Below are 26,938 nucleotides of genomic sequence, written 5' to 3'. Positions count from 1 at the left end.
CCATACCATGACGTTTTCATGCCTTACTATAATATGTACTTTCTTTGACTTTTTATGCCTTAGTATACCATGACATTTTTATGCCTTACCATACCATGACGTTTTTATGCCTTACTATAATATACTATTACTTTTTTATGCCTTACTATTCAATTAATTTTTTTATGCCATCTTATACTATGATTTGTTATGCCTTACCATACTATGACATTTTTCTAACTTACTGCTGTACTTTTTCTGCCCAAGTCACAACAAAAGGCAGGCCAAAATCTCAAGGCATACGTGTATTCTTATTTGTTCAAAACAGTCTCTATAACCTTTGTTATTACTCATATGAATCTGTAAACCTTCATTCTTATCTTAAAATGACAAATAAATTTGAGAAAATAATCATGACAACTTTTATTAACAAACTAACTAATTTTAAACTTTTCAAAATGATAAAAAAGGGGCAACAAATCAGAGAGACACAGAGAGAGAGAGAGAGAGAGAGAGAGAGAGAGAGAGAGAGAGAGAGAGAGAGAAGACGGGTAGATCTGCCCCTAATTACCCATTACAGACCAAGAGAGATGCACTGACACTGAAAACGAATTTTCATATAAACAGTAAATACAGAAACAGTATGCATGGAGTTGTAAAACAACTTTAGTCTAAGAAAAAAGAGATACATTGAGAATGACATTTTTTGACATGCATGCAAACAGTGAAAACAACCATAGTTAACACAGTTAACATTGAGTTGAAAATAAAACACTTAGAACATGTACATGTTACTTACATTTGTGATTGTAAATATTTTGATACTTACAAGCTAGTGAGCCACATGTGCCTGTTGGTGCTTGCAGACTCCGGCTGAGGTTTTTAACATCCCCAGTCCAGCCATAGGACAGGTAGCTTTCATGATACTGCCTGTTGACTTTTTTATGACTTGCTCTGACTTTTTATGCCTTATTGTACTATGACTTTTTTATGCCTTGCTATACTATGACATTTTTATGCCCTACTATACTATGACTTTTTATGCCTTACATTTCATATATGGAAATTCAACACATGTATATATATAAAATTTATGTATGGGCATTCCTGAATGTAAATTCAGATTATTTATCTTATTAAACCGTTTGGTTGACAGCATTAAACAGCCAATCTCTTTTTTTTGGAGGGGTGGTGGTGTTTTTGCTTCCCTACCAATGTTGGGACCAAACCTACAACCTTGCTCGAAAGTCAAAGTCTTGGGCACAAATTACACTTTGTTTCCTTGCTCAGCTGCAGAGGAGGGCTTGTACCTAAAAGGCTGAAATTTCTACATAAAAGACTATAGCCTTTGAAAGCAATACATTTGATTTGCCTAACCCAGTCTGTTAAAGCATCATTATAACTTCAGATAAACTTTTGAATGTATTTTTACTCTGAATGACAACTGTGAATTTTGTCCTTTCATTTAAACAGAAAGCTCATCAGAGCTTTAAATGGCCAGTATGTACAGGAGGAAGAATTACAGTGAGCAAAACCCGTTTCAGTGTTCATGTGGGCACCTCACTACTGTTTTAAGACAGATTTGAAAAATTGTGAACCTATCGTTTAAAGCTTCATACTGCGGCGGCTGAGCAACACATTTCCTCACACATAGGTATCAGGAGTCCTCATGTAGTAAATTTTAATTTTATTGTTCGTACTCAAATGCTCTAATACAAGGGCTGCAGTTTAAGAACTGAACACTGTGAAAAAAGTTGTCCACCAGTTATAGACTGTTACCTTAAATAATTACACAATTTTACAATGCTCAAGAGTTTATAGTATATTATGATCATTCAGTTGCTTACTGAAAAATATGTTCTGTGCTTTTCATCTATAATACAAAGTGTCCTTAATTTAAGATCTAAAGGCTACTCTGTGACTTGCAGAGGTAGTTGATCATGTTAAGTAGTAACTTCAATTGGAAGATTTTAAGTTCAGAGCCTGCTACAAAGTCAGCAAGTTATTGACTATGTCGTTCTGAGAGTAATGCTTTGTGAACATGAAAATGAAACTACTTTCTTCTGTGGACATGTATAACAAACAGATACTACTTAGTTGCGAATGCCACTTGTGCAAAACCTGCAACTCTGCATTAAATGTGTGAAAAAGGTGTCACAAGAAGGAGCGTGATCTGGCATAAAAACCATGTGGCAATCAGGCTGTAGTTAGAGCTCCTGCATAAGCTCTACATGCATTACCACCTACCCCACAGCAGTGAGACAGTTGGGGTCATTTAATGTTGTCTGGTAAAGTCTTATATGGGTTGAGAATGCCTTTGGGATCCAGCATGGCCTTGATGTTACCCATCAGAGCCACAGCCTGGCTGGGTTTACTGTAGTAGATGTAGTTCCTCTTCTTCAGGCCCAGTCCATGCTCAGCACTGATGCTGCCCTGACAGCTGGCCGTCCACTCGTAGATGAACGGCTCGATGGCAGCGAGGAGAGAAGGGTCTTTGGCAGGAGAGGTGATGTTTAGGTGGAGGTTACCATCGCCTACGGAGAGATTGAGAGATATTGGGTGTGGGTGGGGTGAATGGTACAAGTGAAATGAAAATAAGAAATACCTCATTCTCGCACGCCACTATTCCCCTCCTGATATACAGACTTTATAAATTTCTTTCCATCTGCTGGTCTTACCTACGTGTCCATATCCCACCACACTCCTTGCCCGGTCCCCCAGGTGCTGCCTCATGTCTGTCACCAGCTGGTAGATCTGCTCCACTGGAAGTGAGATGTCATACTTGTACGTGAAGCCATCGTGAGTCAGCGCCTCCGTGACACGTTCACGCATTGACCAAAGAGTCTGAGCAGTTGGAAATAGAAAAGTTGATTGCACAAGCTGCAACACCTACTGTTGTGGGAACTACCCGTAGGCAGTTTTGAGTAAGTTGGCAGGAAAGACACTAGAAGTCGAGATACCTTTATTTTTGACTCCTCAGTTGCCACAGTTCCGTCAGTGACCAATGATGATGTCATCGCCTCCTCTAAAAAGTTGTGGAGTTTCTCTCCATCATGTGTTGGGTCAGATCCAGATGTTTCTATGACGACATAGAATGGGCACTCTGCAGGATGGAGAGAAGGCGGTTAGCGTGTGTGTTAGCATGTATAAGTAATACATAATAAACTAAAATATATGATTTTTTAACACATTACAATGAAGTTACAAGCAAAGCAAACATAAGTATTTAACTATAACCCGTTCATGTGAAGCATCCGTAACTGATGTGTAATGACTGACTGTACACTGGAGCACAATTGTCATCACATGTTTTTTATATGAATATGACATATATTAAGTTTGGTAACAAACTTGTGTAATATTCATTGCATAATTACATTTATATCGTACATTGATTAATGACGTACCTATTGTCAGTCTGTGACAGCTTTAGCTGATCAAGGACACAAGATGTGGCTGAACACTCTGAGAAGAAATCTAGTAAATTGACCTTGAGTGAAGAGTTTTTTGTCACACCCCTTTTTTCAGTGTTAAGACTGCATCTTTGAACACAATGATAAATAGTTTTAAACTTGCCATGAATGATCTGTATATGTATATAAACAGTTAATAAATGCCTCATAACACTGTCAGGATTTATTAATCCGTGTAATCAATCATTCATTATCTGCTTAATCACCAGTAATGGCTGTATCATAGGAGGAGTTACAGTTGTTAACAAATACTTAATAAATAATAGACACTTAAAAATGCCCTTACACTGTATGTGCTTACAGCTACTGCTGTTAAATGTGAAATAAGGTGCGCACACATGTGTGTACCTACCAGAAATGGGATTGGATAGTTTGAGGTGCGTGTTCAGCAGTCTCATACATTCACTGTCCAGGAACTCGAAGGCTGACAGGATTTCTCCCAGCATGCCTTTGCAGAGCTGAAATGTCCGCAGCAGTTGCTCGAAGGTCTCACAGCCTAATAACACAAACACAGATAACTGCATGATCAACTAGTGCAATTTAGCTGCTAATCTATAAGAACAAACTCATCTAGATTTCAAAGAACTTCATTACATTGTTAAGTACACTGTTTCCACCCTCAGATCTGAGAGGCTACGAGAAAATCCTACCCAAGAAAACCACGTTGACAGATTTAGGTTTCCGTGGACAAAGGACAGACACTGCTGTAATGACCCCCAGTGTACCCTCTGACCCTATAAACAACTGTTTGAGGTCATATCCGGTATTATCTTTCCGCAGCGCGGCCAAGCAGTCCAGCACCCGCCCATCTGCCAACACCTGCATAAGTCACACACATAAACATAAAATCCATGATTTTATCTTTTATCTAATCAGAATCAGGCCATCGCACACTTTTTCTCCATGATTTTAATAAAATACTTTTTATTGAAGATCATAAATGTCCCTCAGTTATTTACACCACTCACCACTTCCAGACCCAGCACAGTCCCGTGTAAGGAGCCATATCGCAGCAGCCGCAGACCACCTGCATTAGTTGCCACGTTGCCACCAATTTGGCAACTGCCTTTTGCCCCAAGATCCAGTGGCATGATGTAGTCTCTCTCCTCCAGGTAGAGAGACAAGTTCTCCAGAACACAGCCTGCCTGGCAGGTGAGAATACCTGAAAAACAGAGAAAGAGGATCTCTGAGAATGATTCAAATACGCAAACAGCTCATTTTGATTGAAACTTGAGAATTTTTAGTTACCAGAGATGCTATCAAAGGTAAGTATGTTGTTCATAAGAGCAGTGGAGAGGATGATCTCATCATAGACTGGGACACTGCCCCCAACCAGCCCAGTGTTTCCTCCTTGAGGATTCACTGCCAAGTTGCGACTGTTACAGTAGCTACAGGAGGGGAAACAAAACACTTTAAAACACTTGCTTTATTTTTCTATCTATCTATCTAGTCTTCTTCCCATCATGTTATATACACCTGAGAACCTGAGAAACTTCCTCTGTTGTCTGAGGTCTCAACAATAGTTCACTGGAACCTGCAGAAGAAAGGAACTATGTAATACATCAATTCTTTAGTATGATGAAATGAATGAATGAGTCCAATTCAATTCTACCCATCACCTCTCACTGTTTTGAGCCAGTCCACATTACTGGACTCCAGCAGGTCCGGGTCAGTGATGGTCCTGCCTGGTAGGATCTTCCTGAAGAAGACTAAATCTTCCTGAGTAACTCTGGAGAAAGGCAGCCTCTCTGGGGCTGCAGCCGGAGATGGCTTGAGTCCACCTGCCCCAGCCCCATGCAGCTTACGAGTGGCAGCTACAAACTGCCCTGAGCTGCAGGTGAGAAATGGAGTGTGTAGGTCTACAGGTGAAAGTCTGGTTGTGGCTGTAGATGAGAGGGTGCTATGGGGGCTGAGATGTCTGAGAGCTGTCCACAGTTTTGGTGTTCTTTGGAAAATCCCCGCCATGATGGAGAGATAATTGGGAGAGACGGCAAAACAGGCTGCAGAAAAGAAGTAGGATGAAACTCAAGTCTGGTGCCACAAGGCAGTGCAAAAGATATTCTAATTCTCATTTTCATGCCCCCACTTTGTATTTAGCAAGCCACTGCTATAATGAAGTACCCTGAAAGTACTGTCCTGCTGTAGCTGTGCACATACTGAAACTTTCTGGTAGGAGACAGTAAGAAAACTAGAAAACATTGCAACCACATTTTATTTATATCAGAGACTTTCAATTTGTTTATGAAGCCTAAAATATTTAAAATATACATCAAAATTTTAGGAGAATGCAACCCCTCTTATTGTTTTGTCAAAGTAAAACATTTCAGTGCTGTAGATCAAGTGGTACTGATTTCTAGCGTTACAACATAAGATGCAAATCCTTACAGCTTTGTTTTTGCTTTCATAGAAATGCCTGGACAAAAAGCTAACCTTTCTTAATGTGAATATGAGATTTTTACCTTTGTGACATGTTCTGATTGTTAGTTACAATACTGTTTTTGCATTAGAAACACAAACCAATACTCAGTAACATCAGGTGTTATTTTTAATTCACGTATATTGTTTTATTTAAAACGGTCTCCTCTTAATGCAGATAGAAATGTCTTCTTATACTTTCTGCATCTTCTTGTAGCAATTAAAGTAGAAAGGACGATTACAAGCTGCTTGCCTGAGACACTGCCCTGGCAAACTACTAGCAAACTGACGTTTCTTTTGGGATATGACCTAAAGCTTCTTCGCCCACAACGAACAACATGCCACAGAAGAAGCTGAAATGTCAGTTAGCTTAGCTCGATTAGCGCACTGTTTGACAAGGAGCTAGCGAGCAAATATCCATTGTTACTCACCATAAATGTTCACTTAACGGCCCGCATCTCTCTGTTCATGTGTCTTTCTTTCGTGTCATATCTCAGAGTGTGAAATCTGTCACAAAGTTCAAGGCCAGCGAAGTTACTTAAAGATGTCACACTGAGTGTTTACAACTAGCACGACAGCAAGTAGCTTCAGAGGTTGACGGCGGTGAAAGGTCACCGAGAAGAGGATGGACGAATCAGAGGGCTTCTTTCTTTCAGATTGAACCAATAGGCGTGAACCTTTCTTTATCGCTGAACAGCCAATGACGGATGTGATAAGTAAAGAAAACAGTTTTTTAATCTTTTCACATTAATCAGCCTGGTATGGAAACCAGTTAATCCGTGCTCGTTTTTGTTTGGAATAGTTTTAACAAATTTGGGTCTTGAGTTTACAGATGATTTGAAAAATGTTTTTTTTTTTTTCAATTATATTTATGAAAAATGTCTGGCCACAGTAGGATTAAATACATACTGAAAAGATTTATATATCCTTTTTAAAATCAATTTTGGTACTTATATTCCTTTGATGTGGAGGTGTTTTTTTGATAAATACACTGCTTAACATTTTTGAAATTTTGGTTTAATCACCCCCAAACAGGCAACACACTGAATCAATGATTAACATCTGATTGGATTTGACATTAACCCTAACAGACATACATGTTTGACTTTTTAGGACACCCACCCTTAATACGGTACTTTTTACAACTATTCATTACTTATATTTTAATTTAAACTTTTATGATTAAATAGAGATTTGAGATATTGGTGTCTCAGACCACTAACTTACCTCACCTACTGATTTAGAATGGATGCTAATAAGATGAACTTTAACAGACAGACTCTTCTAGCACACCTGCCTTACATAAATCACTAATTAAGAGCAGTCGTAACACTCTTAAGACACCTACAGTACACATTATATACACAAGGTAATATACAGGTTGTGCAATAGCATTTACATAATATCTGGTCAAGCAATCAAAGGTGAAGCTAAGCAGGCTGCACTGTACATGCTGAACACAAACCACCTTTATCTACTGTATATTATACCTACTTACCTGTATATAAAAGTTTTACGTTTATGCTGGTTGTCTTTGTTGATTTATCTTAGCTGTATGTCTACTTTGTTCCTGGCAGAATTATTTTATAATAAAAATTTTCAGAGTGGTACCATAAATTATGGTACATGATATGATTTGTTATTTGGATATGGAGCTCAACAAGAATAAATGATTAAGATTTAATCCACCAAATTAAAACATCTCAACTGTTTCAGTTCATTTACAACATTCTTTACTTATATTTTCTAACTTTAAGGTATTTGTAATTGATGCACAAAGATTTTTGGCTGGGTTTGTAAAAAGCATTATGCATTAGGGGAAAGTTTATACAAAATGAATAACAAATGAATTTATTTGAAAGTCAGACAATATCTCAGATTTACTCCTCATGCATTCTGTAAAGTACACAGCATGCAACGAAATCTGTTCATTTTTTAATTCTTCACCGTCTCAGCCTACACAAACAATAATAACATAACTTTGAATACTCTAAAATTAAAACTGGTTTTAATTATCATACTTTTACTGCAACTCACACTGTAAATTCCCTGAATATAACTTCAAGTTCACATTGTGTTCAACATAACAGCCTTCTGTGTTCCAGGAAAATCACATGAGGGATAACACCAATGGAATACTATGAATCCAGACCACAGTTAGTAACCATTTCAGGCATCAGCAATACTTTCAGGAGTCATTACTGAGCAGATCCGATCAGAGGAGAACCGACAACAACACTGATACAGTCTCTGAAGGACAGAATACTGAAGGACAGTTGTGCACATCTGCATCCCAGCTGCTAGAAAACTTAACCTTCCACTCTTATGAGCTGTCTGGGTATGTACAGTGTGCAGTTATCTCATATTCCAGCACAAAATGTGAACATTGACATGGCTAACAGAACACATAAGCAAATATCCAAATTGATGTTTACATTTCATTCACAAAAGAACTAAAATGTGTAACGGGGAAGGGAATCTACAGGTGTTTTCAGGCTTAGCACCATCTTTCCACATGTAACCGTTTTCATTTTAAAGAGTAAGAGCTCAGTTTCAGCTTTCAGACCTTTAGTAAAACTACTGTTGCTACTTGTGTCCTTGGCAGTATCATGTCACTGCAGTAGCAGCTCACTGGTCAAACCATTTTTCAAAGAAGATGTCTCATCTTCTAAACCAAGATCTCATATCATGGAGCTGTTCACTCAACTTCCCACTGCTGCTCGTAACAAACAACTCCCAACCTCACTGGCATCTTCAGCAGGTCTTGAGAGACTACATTTAGCCACGACCATCCGATTCCATCCAATGGCATTTAGGTCAGCAGCGTGAACCTCCCTTGGCTCAGGGTGTTTGTTATGATCTCTAAGTTCACTTGTCTCGGAGTCAGTCATCAGTTAGGACAAGAACGCTCCACACTGAGCTGCTGTTGGTCGTACTCTGATATGAGTTTCTTGATGTGGGCCAGTTTGTTGTGCAGATATTCACAGCGAATCTTGTCCTGGTTGTAGTTGGGGTTGGACTACAGGGAAAATCAAGAAAAAATTTATCATGCAATAGAAAAATAGGGGAGTAGATGTCACATGCAGCAATCTCGTGATAAATATTGGCAAGTTTTCAGACAGTCGTTACCTTTTTAATTTTGCGATACTCTTGAAGAATTTGATTACGAACCGTCTGCAAGAGAGAAATACAAGAACAACAATGAAGTTAGTTTGTTAAAGTTTGCAAGAAAATTATTTTCTTGATGCCCACATGACACAGATATCAGTGTATGTAGCCACACTTTAGCAAAATGACAACAATATTATTACCTTGTATTTACGTGATTCCTGGTGAAGCTGTTTGAGCTGTGTGTCCAGCTCCATGAACTGCCGGGTAACACCATCAATGCGAGCATGTAAATCTCTGTACTCGTTGTACTCCTTGTTAAAGTCCTGCTTGTAGCTCTGCCTCTGGTCATGGCTGCAAATCACTGTGTATATCCTGTGCAGAGACAATTTAGACACACTACTGTCACATCTTAGCCACGACATTAGCAGCCTGCAAGAGGTTTGTCATGAAAAGTGCTTGATTTTTGGTGATAAGTGAAGAAAAGAAACGCACATCTGAACCCACATGTTTTAAAGATGTTGTATTTTATCAATCCGTTACAGAAAAAAAGCTACCACAAGACTTTGTAGATGCTACATTCTTTTCCACCAACTTTCTTTTCATTTCCAAAGAACTTTCTAAGGGGTAAACGTTCTTCTGTGGCATTGTGATTGAAAGCCACAGGAAGACTAAACAATTTATTCTGTTGATGTATCAAAAGTGTGATGGTTGCATTTCACGTCATTTGTGCCTGGACAACGAAGCCTGGACTTTGTTGTATGTTGGTCATAAAATCTCTCAGGCTGCATCCTGAATATTATCTGCCACAAACTACAAGCAAAACAATGTAAAACATCTGCTGTGGAGAATAGTACTGTACCTGACCAATCAGCAATGTTCAACCCTGCAAGTCCCACTCTGAAAGTTCCTGAACCTTCGGAAAGTACTACCCATGTGTGCAGGGACTTTTTGAGGGATAAAACTATCTTCTGAGAACTTAATTTAGACCCTTGTTCCTCCGGTGGAAACGCTGATAGGCAAACTCCTTCCTAAAAGAGGTTCCTGTTCCCTGGGGAAAGTTCCTATGGCTGAATCCACCTTTGGAAACATTTTGTATCAATGTACCAATAAAAGTTATACTTACAATAAATAATCTGCTGTGTCATTGTCCACTTGAAGCACATTGGAATCAAAGAAAATTTCACTTGGCTCTAAAAGAAAGAAGGAAGCATGTCAATTTTTTATTTTTTATCTTTTTTAAATATTGACGCACTGACGTCACATGTTAGAAGCTCACAGCACTCACCTGGGCAGCCCAGCAAGACTTTGTTGTTTGGATCCTCTGAACTGTGATCTTTTCCCCTTTCTTTACTTTCTCTCCGCCTGTCCTTCTCCTTGACAAACAAAAGAAAAACTAATTGCAACGACATTTTAAACAACTCTGGAAAAGCCACACACCTCCAGGCCTGATGTACTTACCTGGTCTCTGTGTTTGTGTTTGCTCTTCTTCCTTTTTGTTGTGTGTCTACTCAGATCAGGCACTATCAGAGGGGATGGAGGGCGATCAGAGTCGGGCTGAGGATGGTCATCTGGGCTTTCAGGCTCCTCCTGGGCACATGGAGTTGGCTCAAGCCTTTTAGCCACCTCCTCTTCCTGCTGACATACTGCTGACAGGGAGTCCAACAGCTTTCGAGGGTCAAGTGCATTCCTTTTGCCGTCATCCGCTCTCACTTCGTTGATGTCTTTATGAGCCACTTGTTCAGATGGCCTCAATCTTGACTTGTCACTGGCTGTTTTGCGAGACAAATGGGATATCCTGGGCTTCTTACTGGCCAGAGGGTCGGTGTATTCCTCTGGCAGGGAATGTTTTGGACGATGTGCTGGGGAGGAGTTGGGGGTGTCTCGCAGTGGGCTGACCTGGGCCTCAGGGACAGTGAGGAGGTTCTGTTGTGGCTGAAACAGTCTCCTGCACAGAAAGTGATATAGTACATAAACCTCAACTGGTATTTCTCCATAGTTTTTTTTTTATAGAATGAACAACACAACTGCGATGGCAGTGTAATGGCCCTGCAATTAAAGACATGCTCATGTACACAATAAGCAGGAAAGACAGATCACCTACATTAGTGTCTCAGGTGCGGTTAAAGGATAACTTGGTATTTTTTAACCTGGACCTTATTTTCCCCATGTTTTTGGGTGTAAATGATTGATGGGGACAAAAATCTTTGGAATCGGTGCAGTATTGAGCAAGAACAGTGTACACCCAGGAACCATAACAGCTGTTGCAATGTACACAAGAAGACAGCTGTTTATGTCAAAGTAAGTCCACTAAAAGTGCTTGTTTTGCCATTGACAGGCTCTGATAGTTATTATAAGCATCTGACAGTTATTATAAGCATCTGACATTATGGATAGGATTCCTACAGAGATATGCCTTTTTGTTAAAGAGCAAGATCCTTTTTATTTAACCAGAAACATCCGTAATTTTACCTGACAGAACACAGCGGTTGCTGGAATACACACAATAGCACACGAAAACTAACTGATCGAAGCAGCGGTATTTACTTCCTGAACAGCTCTTCTTTGTGAAGATTTAACAGCCTGATAAACTTAAATGAGTGAGCTGGAGAGTGAATGGAATATATAAGCCAATTCCCATTAAAAGACCAAATATAAAGACTGAAATAAAAAGGCAATCCTTTTCCTATTTATTCAAATAATTTGCCTAATCTTTTGCATTTCTTGAGATGCTGCAGAAAAAGATCTTCATGTGCTGTATTTGTACACATCTTTAGTATAATACTGTTGCCATTTCGAAAGATCCCCCCCCCCCCAACTATCTTGTGCATTTTAACGGTGTGAACACAGTGGCACATCTGTCCTCATCTGTTACCTGACAAGGATTCTTTTAAGCAGCTGCTGGTCTCCTGAGGTATAGCCTGGCCAGTCCTTCTGCAGGTCCTTATATAGACTCTCCTTCAGAACAAATGTTTTGTCCCTGCTGTTGAGCTGTCCAACCTGCAAACAGACACATACAAAAATAAACACAGGTGAGAAAAGACTTATTTTCTGTGTTTAGAGTTCATCAGTTCATTTATACATTTAATCACTTTTGGGGTGAGTGTTCTAGCCCTGTGTGTCTGTATAATTCTTTGAATTTGGGAATTATCTAAAACTTTAATTTAATGGTATTTAGTGTCATAACTGAAAAAAAAAAAATCAATACCTGTATTTGTCTGGGCAAAACAGAAAAAAAAAAAATCACCTCCGTCAGTACAGAGTCCAGCATATCTTTGTCTCCCGCTGACAATCCGTCTTTCTGCAGCCTCAGGATCAACTCAGGCCTCTTGTACGGCCTCAGAGCCAGGAGGTGTGTTAATCTCTCCCTGAGCGGCCTCTCCTGCACAACACCCACACTCCTCCTGTTGGACGCACCAGCACCCTTCTTCAACTTGGACACACCTTCCCCCCTCTTACTGTTGCTGAGGAAGGACTGGGGTGACTGTTTGGGCTTGGTCAGGCTGGCCAGCGCAGGCGCCGGGGCTCGCACAGTTACCTTCTTGCCTGTGAAGGAGCAGGAAATCACACATCAAAAAGACGCCATTTCTAAATAAAGCAAGAAATACCTTCAAAAGAAAACCTGTGAAGTTCAAAGGGACCTGACTGAGATATTTATCTTCAACGGTGACCTTGTGCTGTACTCTTAAAAACAGTTCAATAAGTTTTTATATTTCAAAATTTTCATTGCCTGAACCTTCCAGTTGTCACTGTGCGTAACTACTGCTTTTTCAGGATAGATGATGCATGATCAGACACCAGAGGAAGAGAAATGGGTGGATCACCTCTGACAGAACTGTGAATAAACGAGAAATGACCTCATTTCACCTCTTGGGAAACCCACATTCAGGTTACAAAGATGTACAGACATCATAGTGAGCAAAAGCTGCTAACTAATGTAGGAAATAACCACACTGTTGCACAAGCCTCAAGTTCTGTTTTTTTTTTTTACATATAAGCTTCCTCTGAACTGACAAAATCATCAAAGTATTGCGTACGTCTCTGTGCATGTGTTGTGCGTTCACTGAAACAAGATAATGGTGGTTAACATATCTGTTTAGAAGGAAGTGGTTTGGTGGTTAGAAGAAGAAGAAAGCGGTGACAAAAAAAAAAAAAAAAAAATCACTGGTTTTTTTCATTTGTATGTATATTTGGTGAGCATGTTGTACCGAATGCAGTCTCTGTATGTTCTGCAAGTATGTTTGTCAAGACTCGGTATCCTATAAAATCACTGTATTATATATGGTAACAATATATATATGTTATATATATATATATATATATATATATATACACATTATATACTCTATGTGAATATGCATATGTGTGCTGTATAGAAAGTTTACTAAGTAGAAAACAGACAAAAGCACACTAACCTGCAGAAGGAAAGGCTGTTACTGTGTCACTGGTTACCACACATGTTGCTATGGTAACCAATGCAATATGGCTGACTGTGGTTTTTTTTTTCCCCGACATAACCAGCACAGTACAAATTTGTCTTCAGGCCATTCTTATTCCTTAGCTGGAGTTAAACATTTTACAACAAGCAGACTCTGTGCAGATGTGAGTGTTGTCTGGATTTTTTTTTTTTCCTACCCTGGTAGCGCCCCCCATGTTTGATGACAATGGCCCCTCGGCTACGTGTCTCCTCCTCAGCTTGGGCCATGCTCTGACGAGCCTTATCGTACGAGTCATCTGTAGCGTTGACTGTCATCTTTTTCTGAATCACCCCAAGACATGACAGCTCCTCGGCAGCACTGGGGAGAGGAGGAGGAGGAGGAGGAGGAGGAGGAGGAGGAGAGAGAACAGACAGTGATCTGACAGAGCTCTCAGGACTCCTTCACGTTATCCATTTCAAATAAAACGTTGTTTTTCACTACATACTTGCTGGACTGATGTTTATGCTTTGATAGTGTTGAGCTAGATGTACGCTCACATTAGCCGAAATACATCACACCAATCTGTAATTTTAAATATTTTTAACAGGTGTCATTTGGGCAACAGCAAAGACTGCTATATTTTTTGTCAGGACTCAACTGCAGATTTGATGAATAATTCTTAAACTTTTCACAACGGCTGACATTCATCACATTCACTTCTCTACATTTCCAGCTTCTTAGACCTGTACAGTCAAGAGCCCTGTGTTTTTTCTGGCATTTAGAGCGACATTACCAGCGGGGTGACTTTCACATAGCAGTAGGGAAGTCAAGACATTTTAAAATATTGAAACAATTTCAAACGCCCAGTTAATGCTATACATAGAATACAAAGTAAACATATAATCATATAATCACTGTAGACAAAACAAGCTTACAGCCCTCATGAGTAGGTTTTAAATTCCCTGTGTAATATAAAATGTGTGATCTGCACTACATTTAGCACGTTTATTTTGCTTGTTGCTTCCAAATTAAATTTTGCAACTTTACATCTGCAAATGCTTGAGTATCAAGTTTTCATAATTATTGTTCCTTAAAATCTAAGCATTATGTCTTTCATTTTTAATCTGACAAATGCAACAAAAGTGTAGGTTATCTAACTGTTTTATGGGATTTATTATGTTGTGTTTTACCCAGCACTGAGCTGTTGGACGCAGTCAAAGCTTCCGTGTGGATTGTCACGGGCTACATTCGTCACGCCGAAGGTGAATATCCTCACTTCATCTCTTTTCTCTGAGCAAGGGATGGTGATTCTCTGCAAAATGAGCAATTATACATTTTAAAAGATGTTAAATCTCATAAGAGGAAATGAATGAATTACTGTGTATGTCAACAGGAAGACCAGTTCTTCTTACCCCTTGGTTTCCACTAAAACAGATAGTGGGATGAGAGGACCAGCCCTGGAGAAAAAGAAAAATCATTTGAGTCACACACATAAACAAAGATCTGATAACAGACTAACAAAGACGTATGTAAAACACAGAACACGGGGGATGACTTGTGGTTTGTACTGTTCGTATGAGTGCTTTTGTCTTCCGTCAGTGTGGTTTTATCTCTGCCATTACTAACTTACACATTTGCTTTCCTTTCTGTGCGCTGTTGTTCTTCAGGTTTGTGCACAGCGTATCACAGTGGTTTTCAACCTGTCACTGTCTGATTAAGCCCCTCAGCCCACAGCTCAAATATCCCTTTATTGCTACCACCCATTGTATGGATTTAAAAGTGGGTGTTATTCAACGCTACATTAAACATATAAAAGTGGACGTTGTTAAAATATTTTTTTCATGCAAGACATAGTGATCCCGGACTTTCAGTAGTCTGCATTTGTGCTACTGTCACTTGTAAAAAAGTGACAATAAGGGATGCACCGATCCAACATATTCTTTTCCAATTCCTAATCCCATATTTCAGATCAGGTTATAAAATGAAACAGAAAGCCATTACCAGTGCTCTCTTTTCCCAAAACTTTAAATCTGAATACCTCGTTACATAGGACTAACTGGAATCAGTTTTTGTAATGCTAGGGATTCCTGTGACACTACACACTTAGTTGACGATCAGCCTTGACTGAAAAGTAAAAAGTGCAAACTTTAAAAGGGGAACTGCACCAGTTTTACCCAACAAAGTCTGTTCAAAGGTATTCAGGAGTGTTACTGCATATGTGAAAAAAAGTTGTTTAAAACCCTTTGTGGCTGCAGAGGGAGCTGCACAAAGTCTGATTAACTCTGTGCATTGACTTGTAGGTGTAAGTTTTAACTTACACCTACAAGGTGTAAGTTAAAACTTACACCTTGTAGTGGTGTAAGTTTGTCTTTTTTTTTGGGTGAAAAAGACAATGACTCCAGTTCTGCTGCATCTGATTTTTACCCCTTTCTTTAAACTGTACATTGTGAGTCTGACAACATTGGGAGACCAATGCTAAATCAGTGGAGTGGTCTTTTAAAAATGACATTGACAAATACGCATCTACTGTGGATGGCTCATGGCATGACCCTTAATAACCTCAGTATTGATGCAGATGCAGCGTACTGGTTGGTGCATCCCTAGTACTGATAAATAGTAAAGATCAGCCTCACACCAAGTTGTAATCCTACTTGAAAGCTAAACAATGATATGTAGATATAGGTTTTTAACCAAATCAATTTCCATCCCCTGACATCTGCATGAGTAGCCCATAGGAAAACATGTACCCCTGGTGTATCCAGTCACTTGTACATGACGTGCCCTTTAAATAAATTCAATTTGATTTTTAAAGAGGGCACTGGCTAAGGTCATTGTGACCCGCTGTTCAAATACAGCAGCTTGTCACTTGAGAATGCTATGAAAAAAAAGTGAAATAACAGCCTGTCATCTCTCACAGGGGAGAATTAGCCCGTAGGAAACTGCAGAAATGACAGGCCAAAGTGACACGTTTGCAGCGCAGAGCGGAAAGAATTTGATGACTAGAATCTAATTGACCTTTTCATGGAGAAGATTTGTTAGTCCACCTGTTGATGAGTGCAGATGAGTGATGTGGCTGCCAGCAAAGAATTTGGCCAGGCTACATGTGGAGGTGGTGTTTTCTTTTTTGTTTTTTTTGTGTCTCTGTGATCAGGCCAAGTGGGTTGTGAATAGCCACACTTAAAGCTAAATAAAGAAACTAGATATGTGCACAGCAACAGTATTGTATGTGTGTATGTATGTGTGTGTGTGTGTGTGTGTGATAGACTCAGTTTATGTCAGGTGTTTTCCCCTCCTTGTCTGTCTCAAGCTATATATGACAGAAGCAGTGTGGTTGTCACCTTTTATCAGAAAAGATGTGAATGTGCAGTTTGAGGAGTTTCCTCTCAGTGTTACTAGGAATTACTGAATTGAGGAAGTGTACATGACTGTTCTTTTACTTCCTGCAGCGTCTGATTCATTTATGATTAACTGGGTCAAATGTTTGATTTTGAGTCTATCCATCTGCCTCCCTCTAGCTATACGGTAGATACAAACTGGCAACAACTCTGTTTTGTTTGGCAAAATAGGTAAACACTCGCTCTATACCTCGCAAATGCAATACAAAACACCCTCCTACTACTAACCCCCCCAACCCCCAGCCTTTCCTCCTCTTTTTTCCCTTTCTTCTCCCCTCGACTCCGACACCGATTAGCATTCATACTACTTGCCAGCAGCTTGTAACGACTTGGCCGACAGCTTTTTATACAAGCATCATCAAACAGGAGAGCGTTTCCGCATTGTATTATGCAACATGCTTTTCCATTTCACGGCTAAAAAGAGGCTTGTATGAGGCAACAAGCCGAAAACATATTGGTGAACTTCGGCTGAAATGCAAAGCACAAACCCGCCTTCCTCGCCTTTTCTTGTCACTTCGTCGTTAAGTGAGGCTCCTCTTGAAGTGGCACAACACATGTAATCATTAGTGGGTATAATGGCTAATTTTTCGAGGGTAAATTACTTTAAAAAAATCACCTACCTTTTGAAAGGTGCCAATGGCTCTTGCCGCGCTGTCAGTGAGTTTGACATGAAAAACAGAGATGTTACCGTCGCGGCTCAGTTTACCGCTGGACAGTCCGTAACACTGGTTCTCCCTTAGCACCGACATACCGCCGTAAATGTCCCCGCTGCCAGGCTTATTCCGGACAACACAAATCCGACATAAATAAACAGACTCACTAGCGAGGTAAACCAGAGAAAGAGCTCAACGGCTCCTCGCGGCTGCTGCTCCTCTGCCGCGCGCTATTCTGGAGTAGATCACATTACGTCATGACGGCTGAACTCAGAGCAATTTTTATTGGCCAGCAGACATAAATAAACCATTACGTAGAGCTTACGTAACCACTTCTACTTTTCCTGTGTCTCCTCTTGCTGTTCTCATTTCCCTTCTTTCACACGAAGGGAATTTCTTTCGTGTGAGCCAACAGGTCATTCACCGTCCTTGGGTTTTAGTGTTTTATAGCATAGTTCAGCACTGAGGTTTCTCAGGTAATAAAACTTATTGAAGTGTTTTTTGTCTCGCTGAGTCATATTTTCATCAATTAACATAGCCAGGATTTAGACATTCTGAGGTCAGAGTACCATTAATTTTTGTCATGTGCAAACGTTTTAGGGACTTTGTTTTTTAAATTCTTTTCTGTCACGTAATACCACGAGGAAGGCGTCTGATCGGTCCCAGATTCATTCTGCTGCATCAGACATCGACCCCAAACACACAGGCAAAGTCGTGGAGGCCTATCAACAGCAACAAGAAGGGGCCCTGTAACAGATGGTCTGTCCCCCACAGAGCTCTGATCTCAACATCATGGAGTCAGTGTGGGATCACGTGAAGAGACATATGACACAGAGACAGCCTAAATCCACAGGACAACTAAATAAAATCTTGTTTTTGTTGTTGTTTAGAGCACTTTGCATGAAGTTAATTAATAAGTAAAAACTGTTCATGGGATTATTTTTAAAGCACCCTAATTTCACTTTTAGTAAAAAGCTAAAACTGATTAAAGGACTTGTGGTGGAAGATGTGAATGAGGGATATTTTTTTTATCATCTACACCTACACCTAAATGGACTCACAATATCCTAATTATATTCAGAGCCAAGAGAAAGCAAAAACAAATCAAACATATTATATACATATTTAACAAAAGCTGAGCTATGTCAAATGTATTATACATAAACATGTACTAAAATATACATCTATCTGTCATATCAAACAGAATGGGATGCTTAACTCAAAGATCAACATAAACAGTACAATATAAATGCATTCAGTTTAAACATATTGTTGAATTCAATGAAAGACAATGGAATGTGATGTTTATTGTTATGTATTACACATTTCAGAAGTCTGCTGGTTTTCATACCACATAACCATAACCAGTGGCTTCCTGGTATACAAAAAAGATGTTGGAAGATATTTCAGTTGAATTCAACTTGAAAGGCTCAGTTGGGGGTTTTTTCACATGTAATGTTGCTATCTTCTAGTCCAATCAAATATTGTTGTTATAAAATCCCTTCGAAGGGGGTTAAATATTGTTAGAAATTCAGTAGAAGATGAATAGAATATCATACACAAGAAAACATACTGTAGCTTTACTGACAGACAGGTGTTAAGTCCTAGTGTAAGATTAAACTTAATACAAATAAAAAGTAGATTATTTACAATGTATGAGTTTAAGTAACTGATTTATTTTCTGAAAAAACTGTTGGATGTGTTTTTTGTAATGCAAGGACAAAGCTCCTTTTAATTTGAAAAACTATATTTACAAAATAAGACACAACTGAAAGACAAGTTTGAAAATTAGCAGGTCTCTGATGCTTATGAAGAGGTGACTCAAATACATAGGCTGATGGCAAAGTAAACACATACCCTGCTAAATGTAACATTACTGACTGAAAAATACCTTGAAAAGTAAAAGTACTCCAAGAAGCTGCTTAGTTAGAGGACTTACATAACTTTAGGGGCCATTTTCATTGTTTCATATCCATCCAGGACATTTTGCATGACAGAGGATGGAGGAAAAATTAGATTAATATACTCAGTTGCTGCTGATACCCATTACTATTTTTGTTACCTCTGACTAATTGCTGTTTGACTTAATTACATTACACGTCTGGTATTTGAGGGTTGCTGAAGGGCTTTTCTGATCTCAGACAGACACAGTCTCTTTTCTCTCACCCCCCTCCCTCCCTCTCTTCCATTTTGAAAACATTCAAGTCACATTTATTTATTTAACAGAACGGTTGCTCAGTGCAGAGAACAGACCACAAAGACAGACAAATACAAACTGGAGAACAAATGCGCAGCAGATTTTCAGATACAAATGAGCTGCTGGGAGTTTATGTGTGTGTGTGTGTGTGTGTGTGTATGTGTGTGTGTGTCTCCTCTGTCTCTCTGCCAGTGTTTGAACGCAGACGGTGGTCATAAGTCAGATGAGCCTGTTCAAAGCTGACACATATCAAACGGCCTCTGGGTCTTTGTAGTGCAGTGTCTGCAACAGGTGACATTTTGGGCTCAAAACTGTTTATAACTTTGAACGTTGGCTGCGGGCCAAACCTCCCCTCAACCCAGCAGGTATGAGGAGGACAGATTAGTACAGAGGAGTTACAGAGACAAAGGGAGTAGATGAAAGTTAGTATCCTCACAGGCCAGCAACATGAGGATGCTTCACCAAAAAGCTGAGCAAAAGGTTTCAACGGATACATCTTTACAGCTCATCGGTCTAACTCAACACTGTCGCTTTCTTCTTGTCTGAGTAGGAGGAAAAAGTAAATGAACACTGCAGAAGGACCGGCAAGGTGAGTTTAATGTTTACTATGTGTTTTATAGATCATCTATCCATATAATTACCCACTGGATACTATGTGTCATGTCAGTGTCAATCTAAAAGTATCTATAATAACATCAGCAGCTTTTCAATATTGATCTTTCACTTAAGTTAAATTGAATACACACTGACTAAAAATGAATGATGTCAGTGTCCAGTTTTGTCTCATATTTTTGTTGTAATAAGTAATTTATCAAGAGTTTGAACTAGTGTTATTTTTATACCTTCATAAATTGTATTTCTGATTGTTGAATTTTTTGTTCTTGAGGAATACATTTTTTCAAATTTCTTATTGAATAGTATAATTATAAACACTGAAAAAGGAATGTTATCAGGATAATGTCATTGACCACTGATTGCCCTTAAGCCTACAGCTTTTCAGAGAGATAGCAGGTAAAAGATGTCTGGAGCAGGTACTGAAGGTGTGTTGCTTTTGAAACTGGAATATTATATCATACTGAATGTTATGAAAATATACTGCGACTTTCCTACACCCTCTCTACAGGCCATGTGGGATCCCCTGTCAGACTGCAGCCCCCTCATCAGTGCAGCAGCCTCAGGTAAGCTCCGTCTGGTCCGCCTGCTGGTGGAAGGTGGGGCTCAGGTTAATGGGTGCAACCCCAGAGGAGAGACGGCTTTGCTGGCTGCCTGTAAGGCCCTGAGAGGGGAGCCTGCTGGGCCTGACACGGAGAAACTCCTCAAATACCTGCTCCAGAACAAGGTCAGTCTGCAGTGACTAACATTTCCCATTTCAACTCAGAATGCATGAGGTTAAAATGCATCTTCTGCATACAGGTCTGAATGCAAGCTCAACAGTGTATTGATTTAGGTGCATTTGTAATGCATAATAAATGTGTCGCTGCAGTAACAGAGGTATATATTTCTATGCATAATAAACAGGTTCCTCGTGTATCAGCTTTTGCTTGTGTCCTCAATTCACCTGCTAAACTGCTCCTTAACAATTTGGCACAGTAGAACACAACACAATGTACTCTGAGGCAAGGTAATTAATGATTATATGGACGACTGTGCATTAGAGAATAAATGTCTCATAAAGTGTCCTCTCACTTGAGAGGCAACACCCAAAGCAACAATGCCAGAGTAGCTCTTATGATCATTAACAAATTGTAATTATAATACAGTCTGGTTTCCTTACTAACAAACACACGTCTAAACACACAGATGAACTCGCTGACTGACTTGCTAAAGCTTCCTAGGATACACATTTCTTGAGTTGTAATCTCATATCTATAAGATTAATATTAATTTTGTTATAAGCACTAGTGAATGTTTTTTGTACCCATCAGGCAGATCCAAACACACAGGACCGCGTAGGCCGTACTGCTCTAATGTACGCCTGTATGGAGCGAGCAGGAGCTCAGGTGGCAGCCGCCCTGCTGTCTGCAGGAGCCGACCCCAGCATGGAGGACTGCTCTGGAGCCTCGGCTTTGGTGTACGCCATCAATGCACAGCACCAACCGACGCTGGAGGTAAAGTCAGGAACTGGAAAGAATAATCAAGGAAAAATCTGATCAAAACTTTTAAGGGACAAAAGAGGTGGGAGAGTAGAAGTAAAACAAGAAAGCATCTCAATATTTTATTGTTTATAATGACATATAAAGATGGTGGAGAAAGTACTAACATCTTGTGTTTAAGTTAATGCACTTGCATTACATTTTTTTCTTGAGTAAAGTGATATAAAATTATAAATAAAGATGATAATCATTAATGCATTAGGAGTGTTTTAATGTTGTGGTATATCAAGGTGGAGCTAATATGTTTTAACCCAAAGCAATGCATCATGGTTTATAAGTTGATTATGAGTTTTGTGTGTAAAATCTTTATATAAAAATGTAATAATTAAAAGTACAACATTTACCTCTAAAATGTGGTGGAGTATCAGTAAAAGTAAAATGGTAATACTCAACTAAAGCAGATGAACCTCAGTTTTTCAGTTTTCCCTCCCTACAAATATGGAGGAAACACTGAAATCCTTTAAATGAGAACAGTCAAAATGTGTAGGTATTTCAGTGTTGGCCACCTTCAAAAACCTCACCCCTGCTCATGTGCTTCAGGTGCTGATGGATGCCTGTCGGGCCAGGGGTCGCGACATCATCATCATCGCCACAGAGATGGGAGTGAATGGAGGCCAAGTGACCAGACGTTACTTGAATGTTCCTCCGTCCCCTGACACCTCGCCGGTGCCCTGCATGTCCCCATCTGACATCGTCCTCAAGACGGGCTCACCCAACTCACCCGAGGGGGAAAACATCTTCAACTTCAGAGGAGCCAGTGAGTGATACTCATGGTTTTGAATGACACTTATTTGAGATAGGTAATCGATCAGTGAATAGATGATGTCCACTTTTATTTTTGTCAAAGCCATGTCATTGTTACATGGTTACTCTGTTGAGAGCAGAAATTATGTTCACTGTGGTTGAATACCTATTTCAAGACTAATTACACTGTAATTTATTTAATTTGAAATAATACTGGCTTGGCTGGTTGGAAGATGGAAAGAAAAGACACAACACTCCCTGAAAATCTTCTTTTTGCTGACCTCCAGTGGTGTAACATCTCATTCTGCTGTAGTGATATACAGGTACACACCACTGTCGGGTGTGGTTACAAGAACAACAAAGCACACGTTTGACCACACCCAACCTCTGTGGTGAGAGATGAAGGGCACAGGCCAAAAAAATGCAAGACGACAAGACGGTTGACAAAATAATATAATCTCATCACAAGGTCCATTTTGTTAATTATGTTTTCTGAAGTCAACAATGAACTTTCAATCTCAACTTTCAAGCAAACATGAAGCGGAAGTCCTTAAAGTGCTCAGAAAAATGGACATCCGCGTTTTTGGGCAGAATCCGTCTGCTGAGGAAAAGTAGGTGAAACGATAAAAAGCCCCCTTAACAGCTACTAAATGGACCTTGGTGTGAGATTGTTTTGTCAACTGCTGTCTTTAAAGTTCCTTACGCAATCTCATCATTTTCATCTCATGTTAAAAGCTTTTAAAGAGTCTATACTCAGTCTTAACATCAGGTCTGTGCTATCTTATATATAGAGACAGATCCTCCATCTTAATGTTGAGATCAGTACCATCAACAGCACTCTTGAAGTGTCTGTTCGCAGACACTGTGCCCTGCCTGGATACAGCAGAGCAGTGTTAAATAAAGGCAAGTCTAGACAGATGAGAACAAATGCCTGCTGGCTGAAATCATTAGGTGAGCGCTCATTCCTGAGGACAGAAAATGAAAATGTGTTGCCAGGGTGAGGTGAACCTAACTAGCGGCGCATTACAATAAAAGAAGCTACATTTCCTGCCACAGGAACTGACACTTAATTCATACCATAGAAACTAAGAAGAGTGCCAGTACATAAAGTTGGTTGAAGTGTTGGAAGAAGAAATAGACATGAGGATGGAGTAAAGGACTGGTTTACATTTGGTTGCATAAGGTCAGTGGTGGAAAAAGTGTTCAGGTACTTTACCTAAGTAAAAGTACCAATATAGAAATGTATATACTCCATTATAAATAACAGTCCTGCATGAAAGATCCTACTTAAGTAGAGGTAGAAAGTAAAAGTACTTCTTTGGTCCCTCTGACTAATACAGTATATGTATTATTATATATGACATCATTAGATGATTAATACTGAAGCATCAGTGTGTTAGCAGGATGCTACTGTTGTAGCTGCTGTAGCTATTGAAATACTTCATATACAGTTTTATATACAGGGACACCAAGTAAATCTGAGGAGTTGTGAGATGATTAATGGGAAACCTGCCGATAGGTTATGATAAACAAAATGTTCAGTTTTTATGTTTTTCTTCTAATCTGTGATTTTGGTGAGATATTGGATTATTTGAACATTTATTGAAATGAAAACCATGTGAGAAGTTTAGAAGGGAAAACTATTTGGTGTAGCTGTTAACAGTTCATAAACATCTGAAATGTGACCCTGACTACACAATGCTTTTTGTAAGACATCAAAAGCCAAAAAGGTTGGAAAACACTGGTTTAATCTTTAACTATGTGCCATATTTTAAAAGCTTGTTTTATTATCCATTGTATAAAATCTTCATATTAAAAGTAACTAAAGCTGTCAGAAAAATGTAGTAAAGTAGAAAATACAATATATCCATCAAAGTGTGGCAGAGTAAAAGTACAAGATTAAGTTGTAACTTAGTTACTTTCCACCACTGTATGAGGTGGATAGCTTCAGAATATGAAACTCTTTACAGACATGAATGTGTTTTTAGACACGCCGCCATTAAGGCTGGTGGGACGGACACTCAGGCATCCCACTGATCCTCTGACTTTACCTCCAGCTCCACCATTGGGATAAAATTTGAAGTTGTCCAATATGTTGGTTTATGAGCAAATACCTACAAAACTATATGACACACTCATCAACCTTAGCTATATTTTGTTTACTGCTGAAAATGTAAGTTATTTTTTGTTTTCTGGTGTTTTCCTTTAGCTGTTCATTAATTGTCACTTTTCCAGTATGGACACATTACCACCAGAGGAGGTTTCTCTCTTCCAGGACAGACAGACACACAATAAGCAATGAGGGTTTTTGTCATCCACTTCCATATGTGTGATTTACACTCACAAACTGTGTCTTGCTCACTTCCATCAGGCAAAAGGGAAAGCAGCAGCAGCAGCAGCAACAGCAGCAGCAGCTGCAGCCGACATCTTTCCTGTGAGCTGGGTCCACTGAGCCAGTGTAACACTCCACCTCCCAGACAGAGGGTGTCATCTGAACCGTGGCTGGCCATTCACAACCTGGCCTGTTTGAACAGGGCTTACGAGGAGGGCATGAGGGAGAGGAGCCTGCAGGAGGGACACAGAGAGGATTTAAAAAGGGAGGGAGGAGGGTGTGAAGATGAGGAAGGAAAGGATGAGGATGAGGAGTCACCTTTGAGGGAGAGCATGGTTCACGGGAGGGATAACAGGCATGGAGGAGGGAATTACAACAGCTGCCAGGAGGATTTCCTTCCAAGGGTCTCTCGGTCAGTCTTGTCCCTCACAGAGATGAAGAGTTGCTCTCGGGTGACCTCGAGCAGAGTGGTGCCAAAGAGGTGTCTGACACCTGGAGGGTCAACGCTGGACAACAAGACCCAGAAGAGCTCTGTGGATAAGCTTCCTGCCTGCCCGTCGCCTCACTCCCGACTCCGCAGAAACACCCTCCCCTCTGTCATAGTGGTCCCGCCTCTGCTTCACCTCCCTCCTTTAGTCAATAAATCAGACTCTCACCTACAGATACCAACACAGGTGTCGCTCTCCAAAAGCAGGAGCATGGTGTTTCTGCCTCATCCGCCCAGCTCCTCCACACCTTCCTCTTCATCCAGAGCATCTGTAAGACCATCGCTGCTCCCTCCGCTGCCTCTCTCCATCTCTGTCACCTCACTGGTCGCCCCTCCTGCCTCCTGTTGCAGTGAGAGGAGCAGGAGGTCACCGCGTCGACACTCAGTGCAGCTCGAACCGATCAGAGGAGGAGGGCGGATGAACCACTTGGGGCTTTGAGACTTCTGTTGGAGGCAACTTTGTCCCTCTGTGATAAAATTCTTCTGACACGAGCATAAAGTTTAACCTCAAATTAAGCAGCAGCCAGAATCTGATGGCATCTTGATGAATCCTCACTCCCACAAAGCCTCGTGAATCTATGCCCACAAACGGAGTGCACTTGAGTCTTGAAACACAGTAGAATTAAAAAATAAAAAATAAAATAAGAAACAATTTAAAATAAAAAAAAGAGGTGACAAAAAAACTTGTTGTGCCTGTTAATTTGATTCAGCATCACTTAGAATTAGTCTGACCTGGAAGACAACAGGATCATGACTGCAACTGAAACAATTACCTGATTAGTTTTTAATGATGAATCTGAAGGAAAAGAAAACCATTAGGCAGAAAAAAGGTCAAAGACTCAATGTGAGTATCTGCTGGTTTTCCTTGATGGTAAAACTGAAAATGTTTGGGTTTTTCACTTTTGTTTGTACAAAACACGTAATTTAAACTCTGTAACTTGGCATCTCTGAACTTGTGACCAAACAATTAAATTATTTATCACAAAAGTAAACAGTAAATTAATCTATAATGAAAATAAGTAGTTGCAGCCCTAATTACAGCTGTAATCAGAAGGATTTTGCCTTTTTCAGGTTTGAGCAAGTCGTGAATTTACTCCAAATGTAATTTTAATACAGCAGATATTTCATGTAGAGTATTTTTTTTGCATAATGTGACTGATGCAACACCTTCACAGCAGAAAATCTGAGAAATTTACTGTAGTATTTCAAAGGTATTTTTAACCTTGGCCTGTAAAAATAACCCAGTTTGATCAAGTGGTTTCCAACTTGTTTGACATGTGACCCTTTAGAGCCAAAGCATGTTACTCACAACCCAACTTTTTTTTATTTCTATGAACTGTGAGCTAAACAGACTGTTTATAAATAGAATAAATAATATTTTTAAATGCTGAAATGGTAAATCTCAAAGCAAATATTTCTGAAAAAAAAAAAAAAAATGTTGTTCATAATATTTTGAGTCCTCCAGGTTGGGAACCACTGAGCTCAAAATATTAACATTTCTTGGCATACAGAGAAATACAGTCGAGAGAATCTGTAAAATTTCTACAATCTACACACTTTCTGATCAAAAGAGAAAAAAAAGCC

At 39.6% G+C, this 26,938-nt stretch overlaps 3 protein-coding genes across 5 annotated transcripts; 1 reads left to right on the top strand and 2 right to left on the bottom strand.

Annotated features, from left to right (window-relative positions):
• Nucleotides 1-387: 387 nt before the first annotated feature.
• Nucleotides 388-6,494, bottom strand: d2hgdh (D-2-hydroxyglutarate dehydrogenase). Its single transcript, XM_023426765.2, has 10 exons — nucleotides 6,299-6,494; nucleotides 5,072-5,452; nucleotides 4,929-4,986; nucleotides 4,701-4,840; nucleotides 4,421-4,614; nucleotides 4,103-4,271; nucleotides 3,805-3,948; nucleotides 2,940-3,082; nucleotides 2,658-2,823; nucleotides 388-2,513 (listed from the first exon to the last, which is right to left on the bottom strand). The coding sequence occupies exons 2-10, from the start codon at nucleotides 5,415-5,417 to the stop codon at nucleotides 2,251-2,253; spliced, it is 1,623 nt and encodes a 540-aa protein (XP_023282533.1). The 5' UTR covers nucleotides 5,418-5,452; nucleotides 6,299-6,494; the 3' UTR covers nucleotides 388-2,250.
• A 1,208-nt stretch (nucleotides 6,495-7,702) lies between these two features.
• LOC111670156 (RNA polymerase II elongation factor ELL-like) lies at nucleotides 7,703-17,671 on the bottom strand. Of its 3 annotated transcripts, none has more exons than XM_023426763.2 (12): nucleotides 17,409-17,671; nucleotides 14,806-14,850; nucleotides 14,584-14,705; nucleotides 13,611-13,771; nucleotides 12,184-12,521; nucleotides 11,851-11,975; nucleotides 10,437-10,923; nucleotides 10,264-10,351; nucleotides 10,102-10,168; nucleotides 9,179-9,350; nucleotides 8,997-9,041; nucleotides 7,703-8,886 (listed from the first exon to the last, which is right to left on the bottom strand). In XM_023426763.2, exons 1-12 carry the CDS (start codon nucleotides 17,535-17,537, stop codon nucleotides 8,758-8,760), a joined length of 1,908 nt encoding a protein of 635 aa, XP_023282531.1. In that variant the 5' UTR covers nucleotides 17,538-17,671; the 3' UTR covers nucleotides 7,703-8,757. The 3 variants fall into 3 exon arrangements, with proteins under 3 accessions (XP_023282531.1, XP_087035554.1, XP_023282532.1); XM_087179428.1 differs by having other exon boundaries at nucleotides 10,264-10,348; XM_023426764.2 differs by having other exon boundaries at nucleotides 12,223-12,521.
• A 3,093-nt stretch (nucleotides 17,672-20,764) lies between these two features.
• Nucleotides 20,765-25,989, top strand: LOC147817929 (ankyrin repeat domain-containing protein 34C). The gene is made up of 4 exons (XM_087179435.1): nucleotides 20,765-20,981; nucleotides 21,568-21,746; nucleotides 22,332-22,552; nucleotides 24,929-25,989. Exons 1-4 carry the CDS (start codon nucleotides 20,765-20,767, stop codon nucleotides 25,791-25,793), a joined length of 1,482 nt encoding a protein of 493 aa, XP_087035561.1. The 3' UTR covers nucleotides 25,794-25,989.
• Nucleotides 25,990-26,938: the final 949 nt, after the last annotated feature.

This window comes from Seriola lalandi, unplaced genomic scaffold, assembly GCF_002814215.2.
Source record: "Seriola lalandi dorsalis isolate HSWRI2012SDOR001 ecotype SW California unplaced genomic scaffold, Sedor1 jcf7180002054838, whole genome shotgun sequence".
Lineage (NCBI taxonomy): Eukaryota > Metazoa > Chordata > Actinopteri > Carangiformes > Carangidae > Seriola > Seriola lalandi.
Note: the sequence above shows the minus strand (reverse complement) of the source record. Positions and strands in the feature narration are given on the sequence as shown.

What these genes read in the sequence shown, in the direction of transcription:
- d2hgdh (XM_023426765.2), bottom strand. Translation starts at nt 5,417, where the DNA reads ATGGCGGGGATTTTCCAAAGAACACCAAAACTGTGGACAGCTCTCAGA. An exon ending in CTGGCTCAAAACAGTGAGAG is followed by an intron (nt 4,987 to 5,071) that starts GTGATGGGTAGA and finishes TTTCTTCTGCAG; the next exon opens with GTTCCAGTGAACTATTGTTG. An exon ending in ACTATCCAATCCCATTTCTG is followed by an intron (nt 3,083 to 3,804) that starts GTAGGTACACAC and finishes TCCATCCTGCAG; the next exon opens with AGTGCCCATTCTATGTCGTC.
- LOC111670156 (XM_023426763.2), bottom strand. Translation starts at nt 17,537, where the DNA reads ATGTCGGTGCTAAGGGAGAACCAGTGTTACGGACTGTCCAGCGGTAAA. An exon ending in CTTAAAAGAATCCTTGTCAG is followed by an intron (nt 10,924 to 11,850) that starts GTAACAGATGAG and finishes CTTTCTGTGCAG; the next exon opens with GAGACTGTTTCAGCCACAAC. An exon ending in GACACAGCAGATTATTTATT is followed by an intron (nt 9,351 to 10,101) that starts GTAAGTATAACT and finishes GTCTCTGCACAG; the next exon opens with GATATACACAGTGATTTGCA.
- LOC147817929 (XM_087179435.1), top strand. Translation starts at nt 20,765, where the DNA reads ATGTGGGATCCCCTGTCAGACTGCAGCCCCCTCATCAGTGCAGCAGCC. An exon ending in CCTGCTCCAGAACAAGGTCA is followed by an intron (nt 20,982 to 21,567) that starts GTCTGCAGTGAC and finishes CCCATCAGGCAG; the next exon opens with ATCCAAACACACAGGACCGC. An exon ending in AGCACCAACCGACGCTGGAG is followed by an intron (nt 21,747 to 22,331) that starts GTAAAGTCAGGA and finishes CATGTGCTTCAG; the next exon opens with GTGCTGATGGATGCCTGTCG.